This window comes from Doryrhamphus excisus, linkage group LG21 (genome assembly GCF_037039965.1).
Source record: "Doryrhamphus excisus strain RoL-2023G ecotype Guam linkage group LG21, RoL_Dexc_Guam_v1.1, whole genome shotgun sequence".
Classification (NCBI taxonomy): Eukaryota; Metazoa; Chordata; class Actinopteri; order Syngnathiformes; family Syngnathidae; genus Doryrhamphus; species Doryrhamphus excisus.
Window position 1 is genome coordinate 10,405,709 of NC_136377.1, and position 20,454 is coordinate 10,426,162.

The 20,454-nt window shown below is 41.2% G+C and overlaps 1 protein-coding gene across 2 annotated transcripts; it reads right to left on the reverse strand.

Moving 5' to 3' along the window:
- Positions 1–2,837: 2,837 nt before the first annotated feature.
- Positions 2,838–20,331, reverse strand: mpzl1l (myelin protein zero-like 1 like). Of its 2 annotated transcripts, none has more exons than XM_058087752.2 (6): positions 20,189–20,331; positions 14,926–15,107; positions 11,563–11,773; positions 8,824–8,953; positions 6,383–6,488; positions 2,838–6,230 (listed from the first exon to the last, which is right to left on the reverse strand). In XM_058087752.2, the coding sequence occupies exons 1-6, from the start codon at positions 20,322–20,324 to the stop codon at positions 6,135–6,137; spliced, it is 861 nt and encodes a 286-aa protein (XP_057943735.2). In that variant the 5' UTR covers positions 20,325–20,331; the 3' UTR covers positions 2,838–6,134. The 2 variants fall into 2 exon arrangements, with proteins under 2 accessions (XP_057943735.2, XP_057943734.2); XM_058087751.2 differs by having other exon boundaries at positions 6,356–6,488.
- Positions 20,332–20,454: the final 123 nt, after the last annotated feature.

A 20,454-nucleotide genomic window follows, 5' to 3' on the forward strand; every position in this document is an offset into this window, starting at 1 on the left:
TTTATGAGATAAAAAGTAAAAAATGTGAGATAAAAACTTCATAATTATGAGATAAAAAGTCAACATTAAGAGAAAAACATCTAAACTGTGAGATAAAAAAGTCATAATAATGAGGTACAAAGTGATAATTATGAGACAAAGGCATAATAATGAGACATAGAAATTGTGAGATAAAAAGTCTAATGGTTATTATTAATATTAATTATAAAATAAAACCATTATGTGATTTTTAAAAAGTTGATATGATGCGCTAAAAAGTCCAAAATGATGAGACACAAAGTCAGAATTCTGAGACAAAGTCATAATCCTGAGATGGAAAAAAGTCCACATTATGAGATAAAAAGACAATATTATGTGGAAAAAGTGTAAATGATGTGACAAAAATGATGAGATAAGTCAAAATTATGAGTAAAAAAGTTGAAATGATGAGATAAAAGTGGCGTGAGATAAGAAAATCCTGAGTTGAAATGCCCATCCATCCCCAGTATGAATGGTCTATGCCGCTTACCCTCACTAGTGTGGCAGTGGTATATTGATGTAGGCGAGAGTTGCCAACAGAGTTGGCGAAATTCCGTCCCTCTGTGACGACATATTTTCTCAAAAGCGACTAGCAACAATTCTCTTTACTTTTTCTGGCATCGTCGAGGAGTTTTCTGGGATTTGGGGACTCAACAGTGAAAGCACTGGGTCCCAACCCAGCAGGTGTGTTTATATTTTAATTGTTAGTTTTTAGTCCATTGCTACTCTTTATTTGGAAAACGAAGTGGATTGAAGTCCAATTCCCGGGGTAAACTAAGTTGCTATTACATATATTGACCAGAAGAGCGCGCTAGTCATGAACCACACCGAGTCATGCTAATATCAGCCACAGAATAAACACAGCATCATCTGCTATTGCTGCTCAATTGTGCTAAAGTTCTCATTGGCCATTCTAATGAAGGCGTTTCTGTCTCTCCTGAGGTTATGCTCTATTCCTACACCATTTTACATCATCATATGCTAATGATATGCAAATTAGACGATCATCCAGCGACTTTCTCAAACAGCCAATAGCTACTTTTCTTACTGAACAGTTGGCAACCCTATATTCCATATAATTCAATGAAACCATATGTAAAATCGAAGTCTTACCTGGTCGTGGCTCAGCCACTCTGTTGACTTTTAGTTTCAGAATGGACATCTTTTTATGGAGGTTGGCCTGCCAACATGAAAAGCCCCTTTGTTTTACCTGTATAAATCCCCGGGATTCCCAGCAGTTTGGAAACAAACACCGCCCTCTGCTGGTCACACGGCTACAGTGCATCAATATGTTGCTTTACCGTAAACAGCTACTGGCGGGTTGGAGGGATTCCATGGTCCAATTGAGCCATATGAAATCGAGAAGTAAATTATTTCTTTATTTAAACAGAAATAATGAATTTAATTGTGCATCCATCAACCTTCTATTTATGATTAAATCATGATAAAGCAAGTTATTTATTATACACCAGTGCAATGAATTTAGGTGCATTTGAAGTAATTGACGGACATATTCATATTAAATATCTCAATTCATGTTAGTATCTATTTTATGCAGCACTAAAATAATATCAAAATGAAATGTGTATTTATGTATTTGACTCCATTGTGACTATTTGCTTGCAACTTCCTGTTATATAAGATAGATTTTCAAGATTAGATTAGAATAGATTAGATAAGATTTTTTTTCTGCACTTTTTAAATGTAGTCAAACTGTTATATGTACTGTATATGAAACACCACAGCTGTCATATTAAACCAGACTTAATTTCAATGTAATACATGCATTTAGATTAAAGTCTATTCTGTTTGCCAAATATTCATCCATTCTCCTCCGCTTATCCGAGTTTGGGTGACAGGGGTCGCAAGCCCAGACTTCCCGGTCCTCGGCCACCTCCTCCAGTTCCATTGGGAGGACACCAAGGCGTTCCCAGTCCAGCTGTGAGACATAATCCCTCCAGCGTGTCCTAGTCTACCCCGGGGGCTTCTCCCGGCTAGGCATGTCTGGAACACCCCCCCAGGGAGGCATCCGGACTAGATGCCCCAGCCACCTCAACTGGCTGGCTCCTCTCAATGTGAAGAAGCGTCTCTACTCTCGGATGACTGAGCGCCTCCCCCTATCTCTTAGGGTGAGTCCAGCGATCTCGTTCTTTGGGTCATGACCCAAAGCTCATGACCATAGGTGAGGGTGGGAACATAGATCCACGGGTAAACTGAGAGCTTTGCCTTCCGGATCAGCTCTCTTTTCACCACGACGGTCCAGTATAGCGACCGCATTACTGCCGAGGCTGCGCCGATCCGCCTATCGACCTCACCCTCCCACTTTCCCTCACTCCTGAACAAGATGCCGAGATTTGAACTCCTCCACTGGGGCAGGACCTCATTCCTAAGAATGAGAACCATGGCCTGTGACTTGGAGGTGCTTGGTCTCATCGCAGAAGCTTCACAATCAGATGCAAACCGTCCCAGTGGCCCGTTGGCGCCATCGGGACCTCACCGTGTACAAACAGCAGATATGAGATGCTAAGAGCCCCAAACTGGACTTCCTTAGAAATGACTGGAAGGCTTAGAAATTCTGAAAATGAACAGAATTGGTGACAAAGGGCAGCCTTGGCGGAGGCCAACGTTCACCGGACACAGGCTGGACTTCCTGCTGGCAACGCCAACCAGGCTACAAGGACCGGATGGCACGTAGTAGCGTGCTAACAATCCCGTACTCATACACCCACCCAATGCGTTTTCCAAGTCCACAAGGTAGACCAGTTGGGTAAGAGGTTTTAGGACTTGACTGTCAAAGTGAAACAAAAAGGTAGACAACATATGGCCAGAAATAGTTTTATATAAAATTTGAACAAGTGGATACAGAATGGCTACTATGTTTATAAAAAAATACATACAATAAAAGGAAAAATAAATGAATCTTATCTTTTCTATCTTTAAAGCAGATGTTCAAGTTAGCTGATGAAATGTAAAAGGCACTAAATGTACAACATTCCAGTTTTTCTTTTTTAACAGAGGCCAGGATCATTCAGATGGGAAACATCACCTTTTTGTCTTCTCTAGTCAAGACGTAGTGCAGATATTTTCTTTCTTTCTTTCTTTCTTTTTCTTTTTTACAACATAGCAAACAAATCACCAAAAACACACTAGTGTGTATATATATACATATATATATATATATATATATATATATATATATATATATATATATATACATATATATATGAACTATTTAGCAAGACGAGAGCACTGTTAAAGAGTCTTTACGACTTTGGAATTTTTCTTATAATTTATAGTTTACATCACTACAACTCGTACAACAGCACGACTACACACGGCCACCATCACAATCAGGAGCGGAGCAACTAGCAGTTTAAAACAAAACAAACAAACAAACAAGAAATCATTTGTGGTTTTTGGCAACGAGGCGTAGCATCCTGCTAACACGCAAAAAACAGATAAAGACATGAAAAACACACATGGGAGACAGCGGTGCCTGCAGAGTGAAGTGTTACTACATCGATACAACCTGGACATAGCCTAATGCTATGCTAACACCCCCCCACCCACCATCCATCCATGCAAAATTGCAATATATTTTCCGCCTTCTGAAGAATCAATCTATGATGGGGATGTGAACCTACCACCCGACCCTCAAAGCTAAAAGTTATTGATAGCTCTTCTTAACGTGCAGGTGGTTGCCTACAGCCACTGCTGTTAATCGGCAATGTTTTTTTTTTTTAACTCTACACTAACCAGAGAGCAGAGACTACAACAGTATCTTATTTTCCATCTTGTCTCTGCTTTTCTCCGCTAGTGGCTTACTAGTCCCTTAAGGTGACATCATGGAGGGGGGCGTGGCCACAAGCCAACTGGGATGAATTGCCGTGAAGTTGCATCGAAGCCTCGGTGTGTTACAGTCTGCAAGCACTTGGCAAATAAGCATTAAGACTGAAGGTGATGGGGTCAAAATAAAGAGTTGGAATGAGCCAATTACAGTAAAGAGCACTACTTTACAACAACGAGTGTTTTCTGTACAAATACTGTCAACTTGGACATTTACTGCATCGGGGATGTCGACATGAAGGCAGTTTGGACACACACACGTATACATAATTCACATTAAGAAAAGGAATTTGGCTTTAAATGCTTCAACATGGCGTACATAAGAAAAGGGAATGCATTGTCAAGCTGGAACACAAGTGGTGAACGACGTAAGTGGCCAGTTATTGTCTTTTGTTCATATCAACACGAGTAGTGCTAATGATCATGTTAGTAGATTGCATGCAAACAGTGTTTCAGTATTTCTTCCCCCCACAACATCAGCACCCGCCTTTAGATTCTCCCCTCAGTGGAACATGCAAAAAGAGGAAAAAACAATATTTTCTGACATATTTGATCAACCAGAGAACTGTTCCACTGAGGAGAACATTGAAAACAAGCTAGCACAGCAACATGCTGGAAGGGTACACAACGTGCGTTCACATTAACGTTATCATCATTGCTGTAAGGGGAGGCGGAGCTTCCTGATGGCTGCATGCGTACAAGATGGTTCCCGTGCTGAGGACTTACAAACCAGACCCAGAAAAAAAACAAAAAAAAAAACAATGCTGAGTCAGAAAATCTAATTTGTTTCTTTGAGTTCCAACTGTACCTGAATGCAGCACCACAAAGAACACTTCCAGAAGAAGGAAATAGTGTTTCCTTTTTGGCCACCAAAGTAAACAAGTGGATTTCTTGCAGATATGTTAAGGGATGGGTATGCATCATTCGCTTCCATCATGTGGGCTTCCAGTTGGTTAGTTTTTTATCATTAAACTCATCTCAATCCGTTTCACTTCTTGGCAACGACCAGCAGAGGGCACCACATGTCATTTAAATGAACAGAAAAGGTCTACACTCTCACACTTACAAATTAACTGCATCATTTTTTGGTTGGTGGTGCTGTGACTAATTAGTCATTTGTTTGGTGACCGCATACACCGACTGTGTTAGAAAGCCCCCAATTTGGCACGTGTAAGTACAATGTGACCAATCCCGTACTCCCAGAGCACCCCCCACAGAACACGGCGAGAGACCCGGTCAAATGCCTTTTCCAGGTCAGTCTACAAGGCACATGTAGACCGCTTGGCCAAACGGCCATGGTGTAGCGTTGGTCCAGTGTTCTGCAACCGGGACTACAACCACATTGCACCTCCTGTAGCCGAGGTTGGATCAACGGTCCTACCCTGGAATAGACCTTCCCAGGGAGGCTGAGGAGTGGGAACACACCCTCTCATCACCCTTCTTGAAAAGGGGGGACCACCACCCCGGTCTGCCAATCCAGAGATAATGTTTCCAAAGCTAAAGCCCAATTTTAAAGATGGTACTAGGTATGGGGTGTAGTCGTGCTCATGTCACTTTGCAGACGCTTTGCGATCACATCAAGCAGCTGCATTTTTTGGTAAGGTGAATGAGCACATAAAAACCAAATATCCAAATTGGGCATCATACCCTGCAGTGCGTATGGAGACTATCTTGTGCCTTGTGACATAGAGAGGGCAGCATTTCCTCCCTTCGAAGAGATGTACTGCTACAAAAGCACGTTGTTAAAAGCATCATCTGCATTGATATGTATATTTAAAACCAGCAGGGGGTGACATTTCACCAAGGGCCAAATTTCCTCGTTCTTTCTTAACACATTTATGTATTTTCTGCCTTGTGTAATAAATAGAAGCATAAATAAATGATACACCAACTTTGCTGCATACCCATCCCTTATTGTTCTGCAATCAGCCCATTGTTTGTCGTATTTGCACTAACTGCCACTGCTTAGTGCAAAAAGGAATGTTGAAATGTTCTGGAAAATTCTGTGCATGCTGCAGTATAAGAAGTTGGGCCACTGAAGCATTAGCATGAGCTTTTTTTGTCCTGTTAAAGTATGGAGTCTTTGCATTAAAGCACATCAAGAAAATAAGCGTCATGCTTACAGAGAAACCAAAACACACACAAACAATTCAAATAAAAGCGTCCCTGTATGATAAAGAGGCCCACCCTTCCCGAGAGCAGCTGATAGAGGAGGTCTGATACTTTACTGTGTTTTATATTCTCTTTTTCCCGCCGCTCCCCAGTCCATTTCAGTTTTTGCGAATGTCAGCGTAGACCACCGGTTCCATTTTGTGGAAGGAGTTTTTGCTGCCTGAGTGATCCAATTGGACGTATATCACCGGGCCCTGTGACAAAGACACGTGTTTCACACCATGTTCAAGATAACAGCATCTTTAAATCAATGCACTGCCTTTTTTGTCCTGATATACAACATTGAGGGTCACATGTGAACGGGTGGAGTGGAACATACGGTATGCATTGGTCCCGCGGCTCCTACCTGGACTTGACCCGAGGGGCTGGTACTCCTGGGGCTCTCCAGCTTTGGCTCCGCCTTCTTTATGGGCGGCGGAGGCGAAGAGCGCGTGCTTTCCAAGGTTATACAGCTAGTTTGTGCGACGTGGGGAAGGGGGTTACAGTTTGCCATGGTGAAGAGCGACCATTGTGGTTGTTGGAGGGACAAAGTGGAGAGACAGGAATGGATAGATAATGGAGGAGAGGGGGACCAAAAGAAAAGCACAAAAACACACACAAAAAAAAACAGTGAGAGATGAGCAGTTGAAGCGTGCGGATGACAACAACAAATACGCCACAAAAGACACAAATACTTTGTTCTGACTGTGGGTGGTTTTCTTATCTTATAGCCTTCATCGGGGGAGGGTGACTTTTGAAACATGGGCCATCTACCGCCCCCAAGAACGCTTGATCTAGCCCCTAAACAAAAATTCAGAGGGAGATGCCGCTCTTTCACTGCAAAGTACCGACTCTAGTTGGTTTGGGTGTCGGTTCTTCACATCAAATATAGCACAGCAGGAACCTGCAAAAACATGCTGCTTTGAACGCATCGGTCAGAGCGAGGCATGCTAATGTAACAACAATGGAGGAGAATGTGTCTAACAATCTAACGACAACTCATTCTCAAATGACTAATTCATACGTATCAAACTCAGTGACATTAAACAAAGTGCTTGGAACAATCAGCATGACCAAGTCATTTCAACTACGGCTGGTCTGACGGGACACGAGCAAAAGTGGCCACCGTATAATTTATATTAGTATATATTTTATATATTTAGATTATTACAAGAAAAATTGCTAGGTTAATTGGCGACTCCAAATTGTCCATAGGTATGAATGTGAGTGTGAATGGTTGTTTGTCTATATGTGCCCTGTGATTGGCTGGCCACCAGTCCAGGGTGTACCCCGCCTCTCGCCTGACTTCATCCCACAATAAATGAAAATGGCCTCAGTGTTATATTGCCATGTGTATGTGTTTCACTGGTTAGTACCATAGTCGCTCTGGCTCGTGGGTGCAGGCAGACGAGTGTAGCCATGTGAGGAGCAATGCAAGGTGAAGCAGTAGAAATTCAATTAGTGCATTGCAATATATTGTCATATACTGTATTATGACTTTTAATTTTCTGAAAAATAATGTTAAAATCTTGTCTCGTAGACCCAGTCTCGAGTATCATCAGTGTCTCATGACACTGCTACAGTAAGGTAACGCGTCATTTCCAGTTTTCGGGCGCGTGTTAATGTAGTTGCTCTGTGTAATGGTTATATTATTGTCTCACTAGACTTGTATTAATATACTTATTCCAGCGAGACTTCTGTTAAAGTTTTTCATACTTTACATTCAAGCTTTAGTGATTAGCCTGACCTTGTCTTTGCTATTCCTGGTCCTTTTTTTGATGCTTTGATGACAAGAAATGTCATTGATTTGAGGATCAGTAACTCAGTGGAGCGGCCTGGTGTGGAGGTGAGCAGTTTAAAACAGGAGACCAAAAATCAAAAATTAATCAAAAAGGTTTTATGTCAACTGGGCAGCGCCGGTCTAGAGACATGTAAGGAGACAGTTTTATCCAAAGGAGGTCTGTTGAGTATAATTCAGCAAGGGTAGTCTTGTGTTGTATTCATTGCAAAATGTTGTGGTACTACAAACATCGAGTGGAGGCGAGTCTGTACGGCGCAGTGGAAAATAGCACGTCGAGGGGAAATGACCAGACACTTACCTGCAGGAGCAATGGCAATTGAAGCATGTTGCCATTTAAAATTCTGTTAGCTTGAAGCAATATTGACACACAGAATGCTAGGTTAGTTAGCTTGACAGATGCAGATAGCGGAGCGGTTGTGAGAGGTGACAACAACAAAGACAAGGATGTTATGGATTAGTTTAGACAAAAAAGATGGCACCAGTGCAAACAGCAACCCCAAAGGATCAAAAGGACGCAAGATCGGCAGGTTTATTTGGGACGGTCCAACACATTTTTTTTAATTCAATTTTGCGAACCGTTCCAGATTGATTGGTTGGTTCACATGTGAAAAGCAGAAAGTCTTTCAAGCCCTGTTACTTTGAGGCGGTATGGTTTGGTAACAGGTCTTTAGTTAGGAGTTAGGAGGAAGATGATCAGAGAGGGCGTGTGGTTGAAACAAAGTTGAACAGGAAAACTGTCTGTCTATGTTAATGATCAGTGCAAAATCAGTTTGTTTTCCCCAATGAAAAAGTGTTGGAGGAGTTACAGGGTGCTATTAAATTAGGGAAAAGAAGCCTGCGTACAAACATACACTGTTATGTTAGATTGGCCGCAATATTCTATAATCACATATACACAAGTCAGTCCTTTGCCAAAATGCAAACCAGATTGGGAAAAGACATGCAAAAAGAAATAAGCTATGTGGTATTAGGCCAAAGCTTGGGGGACATTTGTTTAGACAACCTACCCTTCGTAATCGTGGCGGTTGTGAAGCACCTTCATGACGATGCATACGCCGACGAGGATGAGCACCAGCAGGAACAAAGCACCACAGACCGCTCCGACAATGATGTGGGTGTTGCTCCGAGGGAGAGACTCTGCACATAAAAGCAAAAAAAATTAGGGATGTCCCAGTCCACATTTATTGGTGTCCGATCCAATTTTTTTCAAATAGTCTTGTCGATGCGATAGTATATTTTATATTTCTTTATATTATATTTATTACACAGCATGACCAACAATATTGTTGTTTTTCTGACAACCTGAGTCAGGTCGCCAATCCAGATGTCCACCTAATAAAAGATCAAATGAAAAAATGGGTGTGTAAAATACTTGGGAATCCACACCTGCTCTGTTACAGTCTCTTCAACCCAATAGTAATTTATTGACGGTCTGTAGTACTGTACTATAGAGCAGCACTTCCTGTGTGAGCTCACCGCACCATGACACAGCAGTCCGGGCGTGAGGGGGAATTACCGCTGTCGCCCCAGAGCCTAACATCCAACGTCTAAAGTGAAACTAACTTCACCATGGTACACAGCAGACATTTGAGGCCTTTGAGGCGCATTACTGCAACTAGCGTGTTGGTGTGTGGCCCACAGTTCTGATTATGATGATGATCATCGTGATACGGCAACCGGATGGGCCAGATCTTGTGGCAGAAGCCAATATTATCCTATCTTCAAAAATTACAGCCGATCTTGAAGATGGTATCTGGACGTCCCTAAATGCGATGATAGATAAGGTCACCTTGTAACCTAAACCTAGCTCTTTATGAACACATAGGAACACATACAGTATCTCTGTACATATCCTTGTAATTTTTGGTGAATTCCAGTGTGGTCTGCCTATCTTTCACAATTTCTGTCATCACCTTCCGATGTTGACCTTGATCCACCTCTGCTACTTAGGGGCCATCCATAATTTTCAACATTTTCACAAGAGTACTCTTTTGAGCAACCCCCCCTAAAAAGAGTACAATCCCAAATGAAAAATGTTGACCAATACAGCCAGGAAATTCGAACATGTCCAATAGTGGCTGTGTTTTGGGACTCTGGTCAATCAGTCACTGCCCATCAACATTGTATTGAACACAAACAAGACAAAAAATTATATCAAATGCCTCTTTTTTGTATTTTTCTTTGAAGAAAATACAAATGTATTACAAATTTGGTCTTTTTGTATTGTTCTTTCTATCAAATGATACATGTAGAAAAGTCCTGATGCAACAACCGTTTTCCACAGGATTTTTTTAAACAAGGGAATACTTCTTGTATACACACATGATTACTCAAGGACACTCAATTTATTACTCAAGGAATTACACCACAGAGTAATTCAGAAAATGGCAATCACAGCCAGGTCCATGCCCAAATATAGAAAATAAACACAGAGCTGGCGAATAGATTCAGGATGGTCGGTTTAGTTTTGATCTTCTCCATTTTCGCAACGGCAACGGAACAAATTCGCCCTGCTCGATTCCTTCGATTTGGAACCTTTCCAAGCCGTCTGGCCAGCCGCTACAGCGTCCTTCCGCTTTCTTTCCGAACGCACAAAGCAGTAAACATTGATGTATTGTTCGTATGCATTGCTCTGTGAGCTCTGTCCCGCGGTTCGAACATACAGACATCGACATTGTCTGGTTTTCAAAAAAGCGTACGTTGATGTCTTAAGCCCCTCCCCCCCACGTACGGTTTGTACGCTCGTGAAAATGTTGAAAATTATGGATGGCCCCTTAGTACATTAGTAGTTTCTTTCTTTTTCCAGGACATTCCAGATGGTTGTAGTGGCTATGACCAATGTTTGTGCAACGGTTCGGATAGATTTTCCATCTTCTCTCACATTCACAATTACTTGTTTTTCACCCGTACACAGCTTTCTGGTTTTCATGTTTTCTTTCACCTGCAAATGCAATCTACACAGGCAAAACCCACTGGCAACATATGGGTTTGACACCAAAAGATGAATTATGGAGACGATAGAGCAACATTTCAGCTTTTATTTGCAGATGCTTACATTTGGGTCAGATGCACCAAGATAGTAATTTTGTTTGAATCCATCCATGTCGTTTCATGTGAGCAAAGGTATTGGAACATGTGACTGATGGGTCCTATTACACTATCAATTCACTCTGTTTCAGATTGGGTAGGATAGGTTTTGCCTGTGTAGATTACATTTAGAGGTGAAAACAACATGAAAACCTGAGAGCTGTGTAAGGGGGGCAAACAATCTGAATCTAAGAGACGATGGACAATCAATCAGAACCATCTCACAAACATTGGTCATAGCCACTACAATTGGGATGTCCGGAAGATGAAAGAAACCACTTGTGTACCACTAATAGCAGTAGAACAGATAAGAAAGAAAAACACAGGCAGTTGATGTGAGCGCTAAGAAACAACTGTTAGTGGTATCAGCAAATCTATCTACTCTTTATAAAAGACTTATGAACAAAAGTACACACTATTTGGTCCAATTTGGCTTGTTTGAAAATATACTGTATATTTAAGAATACACGACTGTATTCATCTAAAAATCTTTTGTGGTTAGCTTACAGTACCTTGTGGGTCCTGCTCAGAATGTTGACACAGAAAAAGCACAGCAAGCCATCACACGCATGTGTTCGCGAACTAGGAAAACACAAGAATGCACCCGCGTGACAGCGGAGGTAAAGATACGCCTTATCATATCATATCCCGGCTGTTACCTCTCGAGACCACCCGCAGCTCTGTCCGAGCGGACGTCCCCGAGATGTCAGGAGGATTCGTCACGTCGCAGAAGTAGGTTCCGTTGTCACTGAACTGGGCCGGGTTCAGTCGTATCGAGACGTCCTTTTTGTTGATGTTGCCGATGAATTCCACTCTGTCTTTGAACTCTATCGGCCCCGGGAATGTGGTGCCGCTGTTAAAGTAAAAGATCTGCCAAAATGGAAGGGACAAGTCAGTCATGCACCACAACTGGGTGGGCTTTGGTCTCTAGAATAAAGCAGTACAGGACAGTAATAAGCAGTGGAGTCCCCCAACATTTACTGGAAAAATATGAAATAAAAATTATTGGAGGAGACATCACATATCATCTGAAAGATGTACTCCAATAGCATGTTTTGCTTAAGGCCACCACCGAAGGAAAAGTGTGATGAGAGCCATTAGGGAGGTCCCCATCGGACCAATATCAGCGGGGAAAAAAATATTGGATTATGTCAGGCTGCATCCCGATAAAAGCAATCGATTCCAGACTCCTCTTCCGTGTGACATTGTTCAAGTCATTCTATTTTGAAGGATCATCGTTGAATTGTTACAAGGGATTTTTATACTTTCATATTTCACTGAAAGTAATACGTGCCCGTTTGTCAATAAATCAACCAAAAGAAATTACTTTGCATTTCCTGCAATTATTTTCCAATGGCAAAGATATCCAGGGGTCGGGGATCTATTGTGCATTTATCGTTATCGAGGTAAAATTTCTAGTGTGGTCATATGTCCCAGCCCTAATGTTGTATTAGTGTATTTTGTCATTTACTATACATTTTAAGCTGCAATGTGTCGTGTCAATATGTGTTTGTTTATACTAAAAGTCATTAAGTGACATTTGCGATATATTAGGTTATGATATTCACGTTAACATGGTGAAAAAGTACTTCAATGGTATGTGCTTACACATTAGTTTGATAGCTGCAAAGCCATCTGTAGTTACTGTAGTTAGAACTACTTTTTATACTTTTATGAACCGTTAACCATGTTAATATACCTGTATTAATTGTTTCAGTTTCACAATGAAATCAATTCATTCACTTTATATTAGCACTGTATGGGAATAATTGTGCTTACAAAAGTTGCAGTGCGAAGTGGACGAGAAAGACAGTTTCTTGTGTTAGCAACTTCCTGATAACTGCCACATCGGTTTGATTTTCCACCTACTCTGACACACAGCAGCAGAAACAAGAAGCAACGTTGAGCAGGTTTGTCATGGAAGGAAATGTATGTTTCAAAAGACGCAGTGTAAAATTTGATTGGCCATGGCCAACGCGGCTGTCAAACATTCTTGTCTGTCAGACAAACACGGCAAAGTGGCGGCTGGTGTGTTTTCCACAGGCGTGCAAATGTGTCTGTGCTGGCATGACAGCCCTCTGCAAACATAAAGCCTTGGTTCTTGTGTCGTCATGTTAATCACAAGATCACCAACAGCTGTTTGACAGAGACGTGCGTAGATCCTGTTCCTGAGCTGCGAACATCCCCAGACGAAAGATCAGTCAATGATCACCATGCAGTAGCAGCAGTGGTAGCAGTGGTAGCAGTGGTAGCAGTGGTAGCAGTGGTAGCAGTGGTAGCAGTGAAGAGGGGAAACAAATGCAACATAGAACCATGAAGGAAAGTCAGTGAAAAGTACAGGGAGCAATCAAGGAGCGGCATGAACATCTCCGTCCTGTCTGCTTAGCACAATAGGGCTATCATAAAATCTTGTGAGATTAAAACTGGGTGATATTTCCTGTTAGGAGAAATATCTGTTGTCTCCTGAAAACAGGGCATTCAGAAGCCAATCAGACTGAACTAAGGCATCAATACTATGAATAATAGTACACATAATATGGAAGTGGCGGTGCACCAGGCAGGATTGGAATCTCACTTGCAGCGCTTTACGCACACTATAAACCTTGCAAACGTTGCACGTGTCTGTTTTTCCATTGAACAGCTGTGGCGGTGTAAATGACTGACAGACAATGTAATAATTTGACATTTCTTGACTCCAGATTTATCAGATCAAAACACGATCTCTGCATAAGACTTCTATCGAAACACATGATCTGGAATATCCAAGGATATGATATATTATAGGATGATAGGATATAGGATACAATATATTGTGAACAACTTGTGTTTAGAATCGAAGTCACTTGCAAAAGAATCCTTGTTGTCAGCAGACTAGGTAAACGCTGTTTCAACCTTGCGTGTCTGCCTGCCCCTGGATTAGTATCACAACATGCTATTTTAGCTGCCAACAATCACAGATTTCCTATCAACGATTAAAGATACAAACTTAGTATTAAATAAAGCCATGTTTCCACAGCTTGTTGCTGTTCTCATCCCTGATGATGCTGATTTAACATTGTGGGCATGTGCTGTAATGAATAAAAAAAAATACATACTCTGGTGGCAGTTTCTACTACTCCACCCGTAACGGAAATACGAACACGTTCACTCACATTTGACGGGGCTTCTGCATACTTTGTATAGTCATAGACAACAAACAACTACATACATATACGTACAGTCATGGGGGAGCAGCGCAAAATTGTGTGGGTTCACAGGAAGTGTCGTTTGCTCCATTGCAAAAGAAGTGGCTGCTCTTTAACAGTTGAAAAGCCAGCATTTCCAAAATGCTAAACATTTGACAGACAGTACAAATTGCCAGTGAGAAAATACATGCCAAACTTAGAAATGATACATTTTTTAAGTTGAAAAAAAAAGAAAAAAAATGAAATGAAAAATGCCAAATTCTAATAAATTATTGCATTATTATGATATATTATTCTGCATTATTATTATTATATATGATGATAACATTAGTGGTTTATCTGTCTCTGTAAAAAAGTTTGTCTAGTCGTATTTTTTTCCATTGTACTGAATATAAATATTACAATTTTGTGCACCATCTCGCCCTAACACCCCTACTATTGGATTTTTATCACTATCCAATATCCCCATATTGTCCAGCACTTCATTACTGATACCAATATTGGCAGCAGGTCACATTAAAATATGTACAGAATGAGAATCCCTGCATCAGTGTGTGGAGTATATTGAAGAGAGATGGGTGGGTTCTGCAGATTTCTTATTGATCCAAAGTCGGAGATATTCGAGAACGTCAATATCAAGCCATGTGCGTCAAAATTTGTCACTTTTATAGATCTTCGGTTACCTGAAGATTTTGACCATTTGCTGTAGATCCCAAAACAAAACCCCTGTGAAAAGCAGGGATCTACTACAATGTTTATGTAAATAGAAACACTGGACACACAAAGGTTTGAGAAACTGTTGTCAAGAACTGTAAAAAGGCCGGCGTGTGGACTCACCACGTAAGGCGCTTTGGAGAACTTAGTGTCGGGCTGGCTGGACTGGAATCTCCAGGTCGCGGCCATGTTGCTGTTCACCACCTCGCTGGACTTGAACGTGCAGCGCAGGACAACCGCGGTCCCGTTCTCCACGACCACTTCTGATTCAGTGTAGACCTCGACTGCCAGTGTCGGTTTTAAGACTAAAAAGAGAGGGAATGTCAATGTTAGCGTAACAAAAACAACTACCTTAAACTTTGTAGGAAAATGTTAATGTCTTACAGGTAGGGCTGTCAATCGATTACAATATTTGACCGTGACAACATTTTTTTGTCCATAGTGAACTCACAATTAATTGCATTTAATCGCAGATATAAAACCATTTTAATCTATAATAAGTGGGGGAAATCTCTTTGTGCTAAATGGTTTGATGTACAACTACAACGGCAATAACATCAAATTTTATGTAAAAGGATATCAATTCCGGAACTATGGGCAATTATTTAAAACAATACAGTCAGCAAGCATATTTTGTATTACTATTTTTATTTATTATTAGCATATTAGCTCTTAAAGTCACCCACAAACATTCCACAAATACAAAATGTGACCTCATTTGTGTCAGCTCCAAATAAGACAGAGTACGTGTATGTGAATGAGAGGGACCCAAGTAGAAGAGTGAGGTTACAGGTAGAAGAGATACAGAAGGTAAAGAATTTTAAGTACTTGGGGTCAACAATTCAGAACAATGGAAATTGTGAAAAGGGTGTGCAGGCAAGATGGAACGGATGGAGCAAAGTGTTAGGTGTGAAGATAGAAGAGTTTCAGCTAAAATGAAAGGAAAGGTATACAAAACTGTGGTGAGACCAGCCATGTTGTTTGGTCTAGAGACAGTGCCACTGAGGAAAAGACAGGAAGCAGAACTGGAGGTGGCAGAGATGCGGATGCCGAGGTTCACATTGGGAGTGACCAGGATGGATAAGATCAGGAAGGAATAGTGAATGAGATAGTGAATATATTGGTAGACGGATGCTGCCAGGTAGGAGGCGTAGAGGAAGACCAAAGAGGAGGTTTATGGACGTAGTGAAGGAGGACATGAGGGTAGTTGGTGTGAGAGAGACAGATGCAGAAGACAGAGTTGGAAGGAGGCGGCTGATTTGCTGTGGCGACCCCTGAAGGGAAAAGCCCAAAGAGAAAGAAGAAGTGTCAGCTCCAAATAGGATTTGTTTATTTATGATACTTTTTATGATTGTTTATTTATGATTCTAAATGTTTGTGAGTAAAAAAAAGCCTATTTAGGAACATTCAGAAAGGATTATTATTAGATTTGTCTTTCGTTCATGAAATGTACAAATGAAAATACCTAAAACATAGGGCAATAGTCATAAAACATTTCGTCCAAATTCCAAACTCAATATCATTTCCGTTCTCTTTTAAAACATATTAAATACATAGAAATTAAATCATTATATATTTGAAATACCACCGTTTTTGAATGTTCCTTGCGAGCTGCGATTTGTCCTACTTTTTTGACATTTGTCATTGAGCGCACCAATGCAGAGGGATGTATGGATGTATTTTACCCTTTTTTTCACCTCATACTTGCTCCCGAATGCTGATACTATGTGGGAATGCATAAAGGTAAGATTTGATGACTTTGAGTGCTAATGTGCATCATTGTGGCAGTTCCATGCTAAACGGCTAATGCTAGCACAACAATGAACTTCAGCCACGGTCATCCCATTGACAGCCCGTCAATCGCAGCTGGAACTCCAATTTAGCTCAATGCAAAAATCATCAGAGAGATGTAAAAATCACCGGTTAGTTGGGCCACTCTTATGCCATGATAGCACTGTATATGACAAACACAGCGACAGTAGATACAAATAACTTTGGTCTTGCTACAAGAGCCATCTGCCTGGGCTTTGAAGCCAACTTTACCAATCTAAATACTCTTTTCTTCATTTCTGCTAAATATTTGTTCAAGCTTGTGACTGCAGCGTTATGGTGTGGGCACAGGGTCAAACAGGAGGAGCGCATGTAAATCACGCGTCAAAAAAATTGCTCCGTTGGCTTTATTACTAACTTTATTACTTACTAACTATACAATAGGATATACTTCACTGCAATTCAACCAAAATGTAAAAAAATACAACTATAAAATGAAAAAGGTGATTGGTTTTGGTGATGTCATTACATACTACTAAAGCTACGTTCACACCGACGCCGAATGTCGCGCTTTGAATCGGCGACGAATTCGGAGTCATTTTTCAAAAAATCTCACGATCTCCTCAGATATGTTTAAGCTCTGTTAAGCTCTGTTACGCAATGGAAAATTTCGAGATCCCGACTGCATCCCGCCTCTGATCCAGAGCATATTGTAGCGACCCTGACGTATTCATGTTGACGTTGTGCTCTTGGGTGTCCGACTGTTCCGGGTGACTGTGAATGCACCAGGGGGTGGGGGCGTGTCTGGTGGAGGAAGTACTGTTGTGTTGCTGGCGGTGGTTGCAACGGCGTGGTTACGGCCGACAGTAGCCAGTATTATTGTTGTGCAATAAAAAGCTTGTCAGCGATCGCAGTCGTGTAATTTCCATAGCGTATACAATATATAAAGATGCAGCAGATCCATTGATCCTTTGAACCAAGCTCTGTTAAGCTTTCCTACGCTTTGAGCAAAACTCTGATAAGCTTTGTGACGCTTTGATAAGCTTTAATACGCTCTCCCCGCTTTACGCAATTCGTGACAGATCGCCTCAAATTTTTAAACAGTTTAAAAATTTTTGGCGCTCTTGCCGAATGTCCCGAATTGCTCAAACCTTTTTTACGCTGTATTACGGTCTTTACGCTTTCATCAAGCTTTGTTACGCTTTGCCGGCGCTTTGCTCGCCGATTTAATTCGCCGTCGATTCGGCGTCGGTGTGAACGTAGCTTAACAGTGAAGGCAAAGAGGAAAATATGATGGTAACCATAGAAGCGGAAATGCAACATAGTCCTTTTCTTATCATGGAAAGAATCTATACTGGTACATAAAAAATAGCGCCCAACCCTATTCTCTATCAAGATCTCACATCTTATTGGATTAACCAATACAAAACATTCCCTGTGGGTGGATTAGTCTGTATATACACAAGCTAGCTGTGCTATATCAACAGTGTGACTTCCAGTGTGAAGCTACCAGGTTCAAAACATACATACACACATATCTTGAGTATATTTTGGGATGATTTGGAGTGGGTTAGAATCTCAGTTGGGCATCTCTGTGTGGAGTTTGCATGTTCCCTGTGCGTGTGTGGGTTTTCTCCGGCTACTGCGGTTTCCTCCCACATTCCAAAAACATGCTAGGTTAATTGGCCACTCCAAATTGTCCATAGGTATGAATGTGAGTGTGAATGGTTGTTTGTCTATATGTGCCCTGTGATTGGCTGGCCACCAGTCCAGGGTGTACCCCGCCTCCCGCCTAAATTCAGCTGGGATAGGCTCCAGCATACCCACGACCTTAGTGAGGATAAGCGGTATAGAAATTGATGGATGATTTGCAGTGTATACAAAAGCAGAAAGGCGTAGCTCTAATTGACCACATGGTCATTTCTGAACAAGCATCTCTCATAAGACAGCAGCAACAGAATCAATGTGGTAATTGCTGGAAGAAGCAAACCGCTCAGCCAGCATTAATTCAGTTGTCCCTCACTCTATCGTACTTGGAACATCGCAGCCTCAACATCACGGTTTTTCCAAAAGTAATTAATAAATGATCACAGTTTCACAGTTGAATAGGGCCTATGGTTTAGAAAAAATATGCTTTTTTTAAATTAAAAAAAACAAATAGTCCTGATTCTTGGCTTAAATTAAAACATTTCAAGCATAAAAATGGCTAAATGAACTAAAATACAAATACAAGAGCAGATGTGTGACTGTAGCATTCCACGTGGGCCACTAGGGGTCAGTAATTGTTCATTAGGACAAAGCAACAGATGTGATCCAGAAAATTATATGATCTAAAAAGAGCAATATTCCATTTATTAATATTGAATCCTGAATCTGGAGACATTTGCAGTGCTGATGAGTTGGCTGAAAACAACAGTACGGCAAATGTGTTTCACACCATTTTAAAGTGCACACAGAGATAAAAGGGTCATCTTTGATCAGGAGGTTGCATTCAAAGCCTGTGTTTTTTGCCACCAATGAAAGACACCAGCGGTTATGTGCTTTTATAGATCACACTCCTGGTGAAAGACCATTTCACCAGATAGATTTGTTTTCATCACTATAATCAACAAAAAATCTTCCGCTTTGAAAATATCAGGAAGAAGTTGCCTGTGCTGTGTTGTAATGTAAAACAGAAGTAGAGTTTTCATGATACAACATAGGGAAGTGGGAAGTGTTTGTGACCCATTTCGCCTCCATGTTTGGAGTTATTACTCTGTAACTTTCTAGATTCCAATCCATTAGTTTGCATAGGCAAAGTGTCTGAATATTATTATGCTTCCTAACATAAGTGTGCATCTGTTTCCTGCATTGGGTTATTCATGAGTAAATCCTCCAGTCTAATAGACCAAAGATAATCCGGGTAGACTACATTGTGTAGATGCTACATTAGCTACAACACTGTAAACACGGTGTACTGTCGTGGTTTGGATATACACACACCATCGTGTCCACGATGTTATGTTTAATGACCAGAGGTTAACCCAAATGTGGCAATGCAATTTAACAATATCGAGGCTAAGCCAATTCAATTCTGCAGCCATTTTGAATATGGCATAACGAAATGTGGATAAAGACATATTAAGAGAATCACCATTGAAACAACACGTAGACGTGTAAATCCGCAATTTTCTTCCAACCCTGTCGCCGAACGTTCTAGTATGTTTACTGGGCGTGATTGATAAAACGACATTTGATCATCCTTTCGGGTGTTTTTTGTGTCGAAAAACGACCATTTTTGATGGAACCGTGCGACAATGAGCGTCCAGGGCGGCAGCCAGCCAGCTAGCTAACGTCCATCTGAGCTTGTCTGTGTTTTGGTGGAGTTTAACTGCTACCTTCATAGAGCTTCCCCCCTTCTAAAGCCTATTGGCTACATTGTGGTAATTTGGCGTCGTGTTAATATTCGCTTCCATAAAAAAGCAACATTAATGACATATAAGATAATGACGAGGTGTTGTTGGCAGGGAAGGTGTATCCCCCGTACACGATACGTCTTATATCCACACCTAAAAAAACTCACAATCAAAGAAATACAAAATTCCGAAACGTTCTTACACTTCTCAAATTTCCTCACCTGATAGAACACATAAGACAAATCCGGTCAGTACGAGTCGCCAGGCAAGCGTATTTGTCAATTTAAGCTCCATTGTGTTGTTGAAAACGGGACTACTCCTGCTTTGCTTTTTTCCCACCCTCTGTCGTCCGAGCATTGTCTTCTTCGCGGGGAGGAGGCCGAGAAGCGTCAAAACATGACTTGTGGACGATGTTGCCCCCTGTCGGTCACACTGGTACATTGTGACCAATCTGTTTGGGTGTGAGCCAGTAACAGCCGAAACAGTA

What these genes read in the sequence shown, in the direction of transcription:
- mpzl1l (XM_058087751.2), bottom strand. Translation starts at nt 20,324, where the DNA reads ATGCTCGGACGACAGAGGGTGGGAAAAAAGCAAAGCAGGAGTAGTCCC. An exon ending in TGTCTTATGTGTTCTATCAG is followed by an intron (nt 15,108 to 20,188) that starts GTGAGGAAATTT and finishes CTCTCTTTTTAG; the next exon opens with TCTTAAAACCGACACTGGCA. An exon ending in CCGCGGGACCAATGCATACC is followed by an intron (nt 6,231 to 6,355) that starts GTATGTTCCACT and finishes TCTTTGTCACAG; the next exon opens with GGCCCGGTGATATACGTCCA.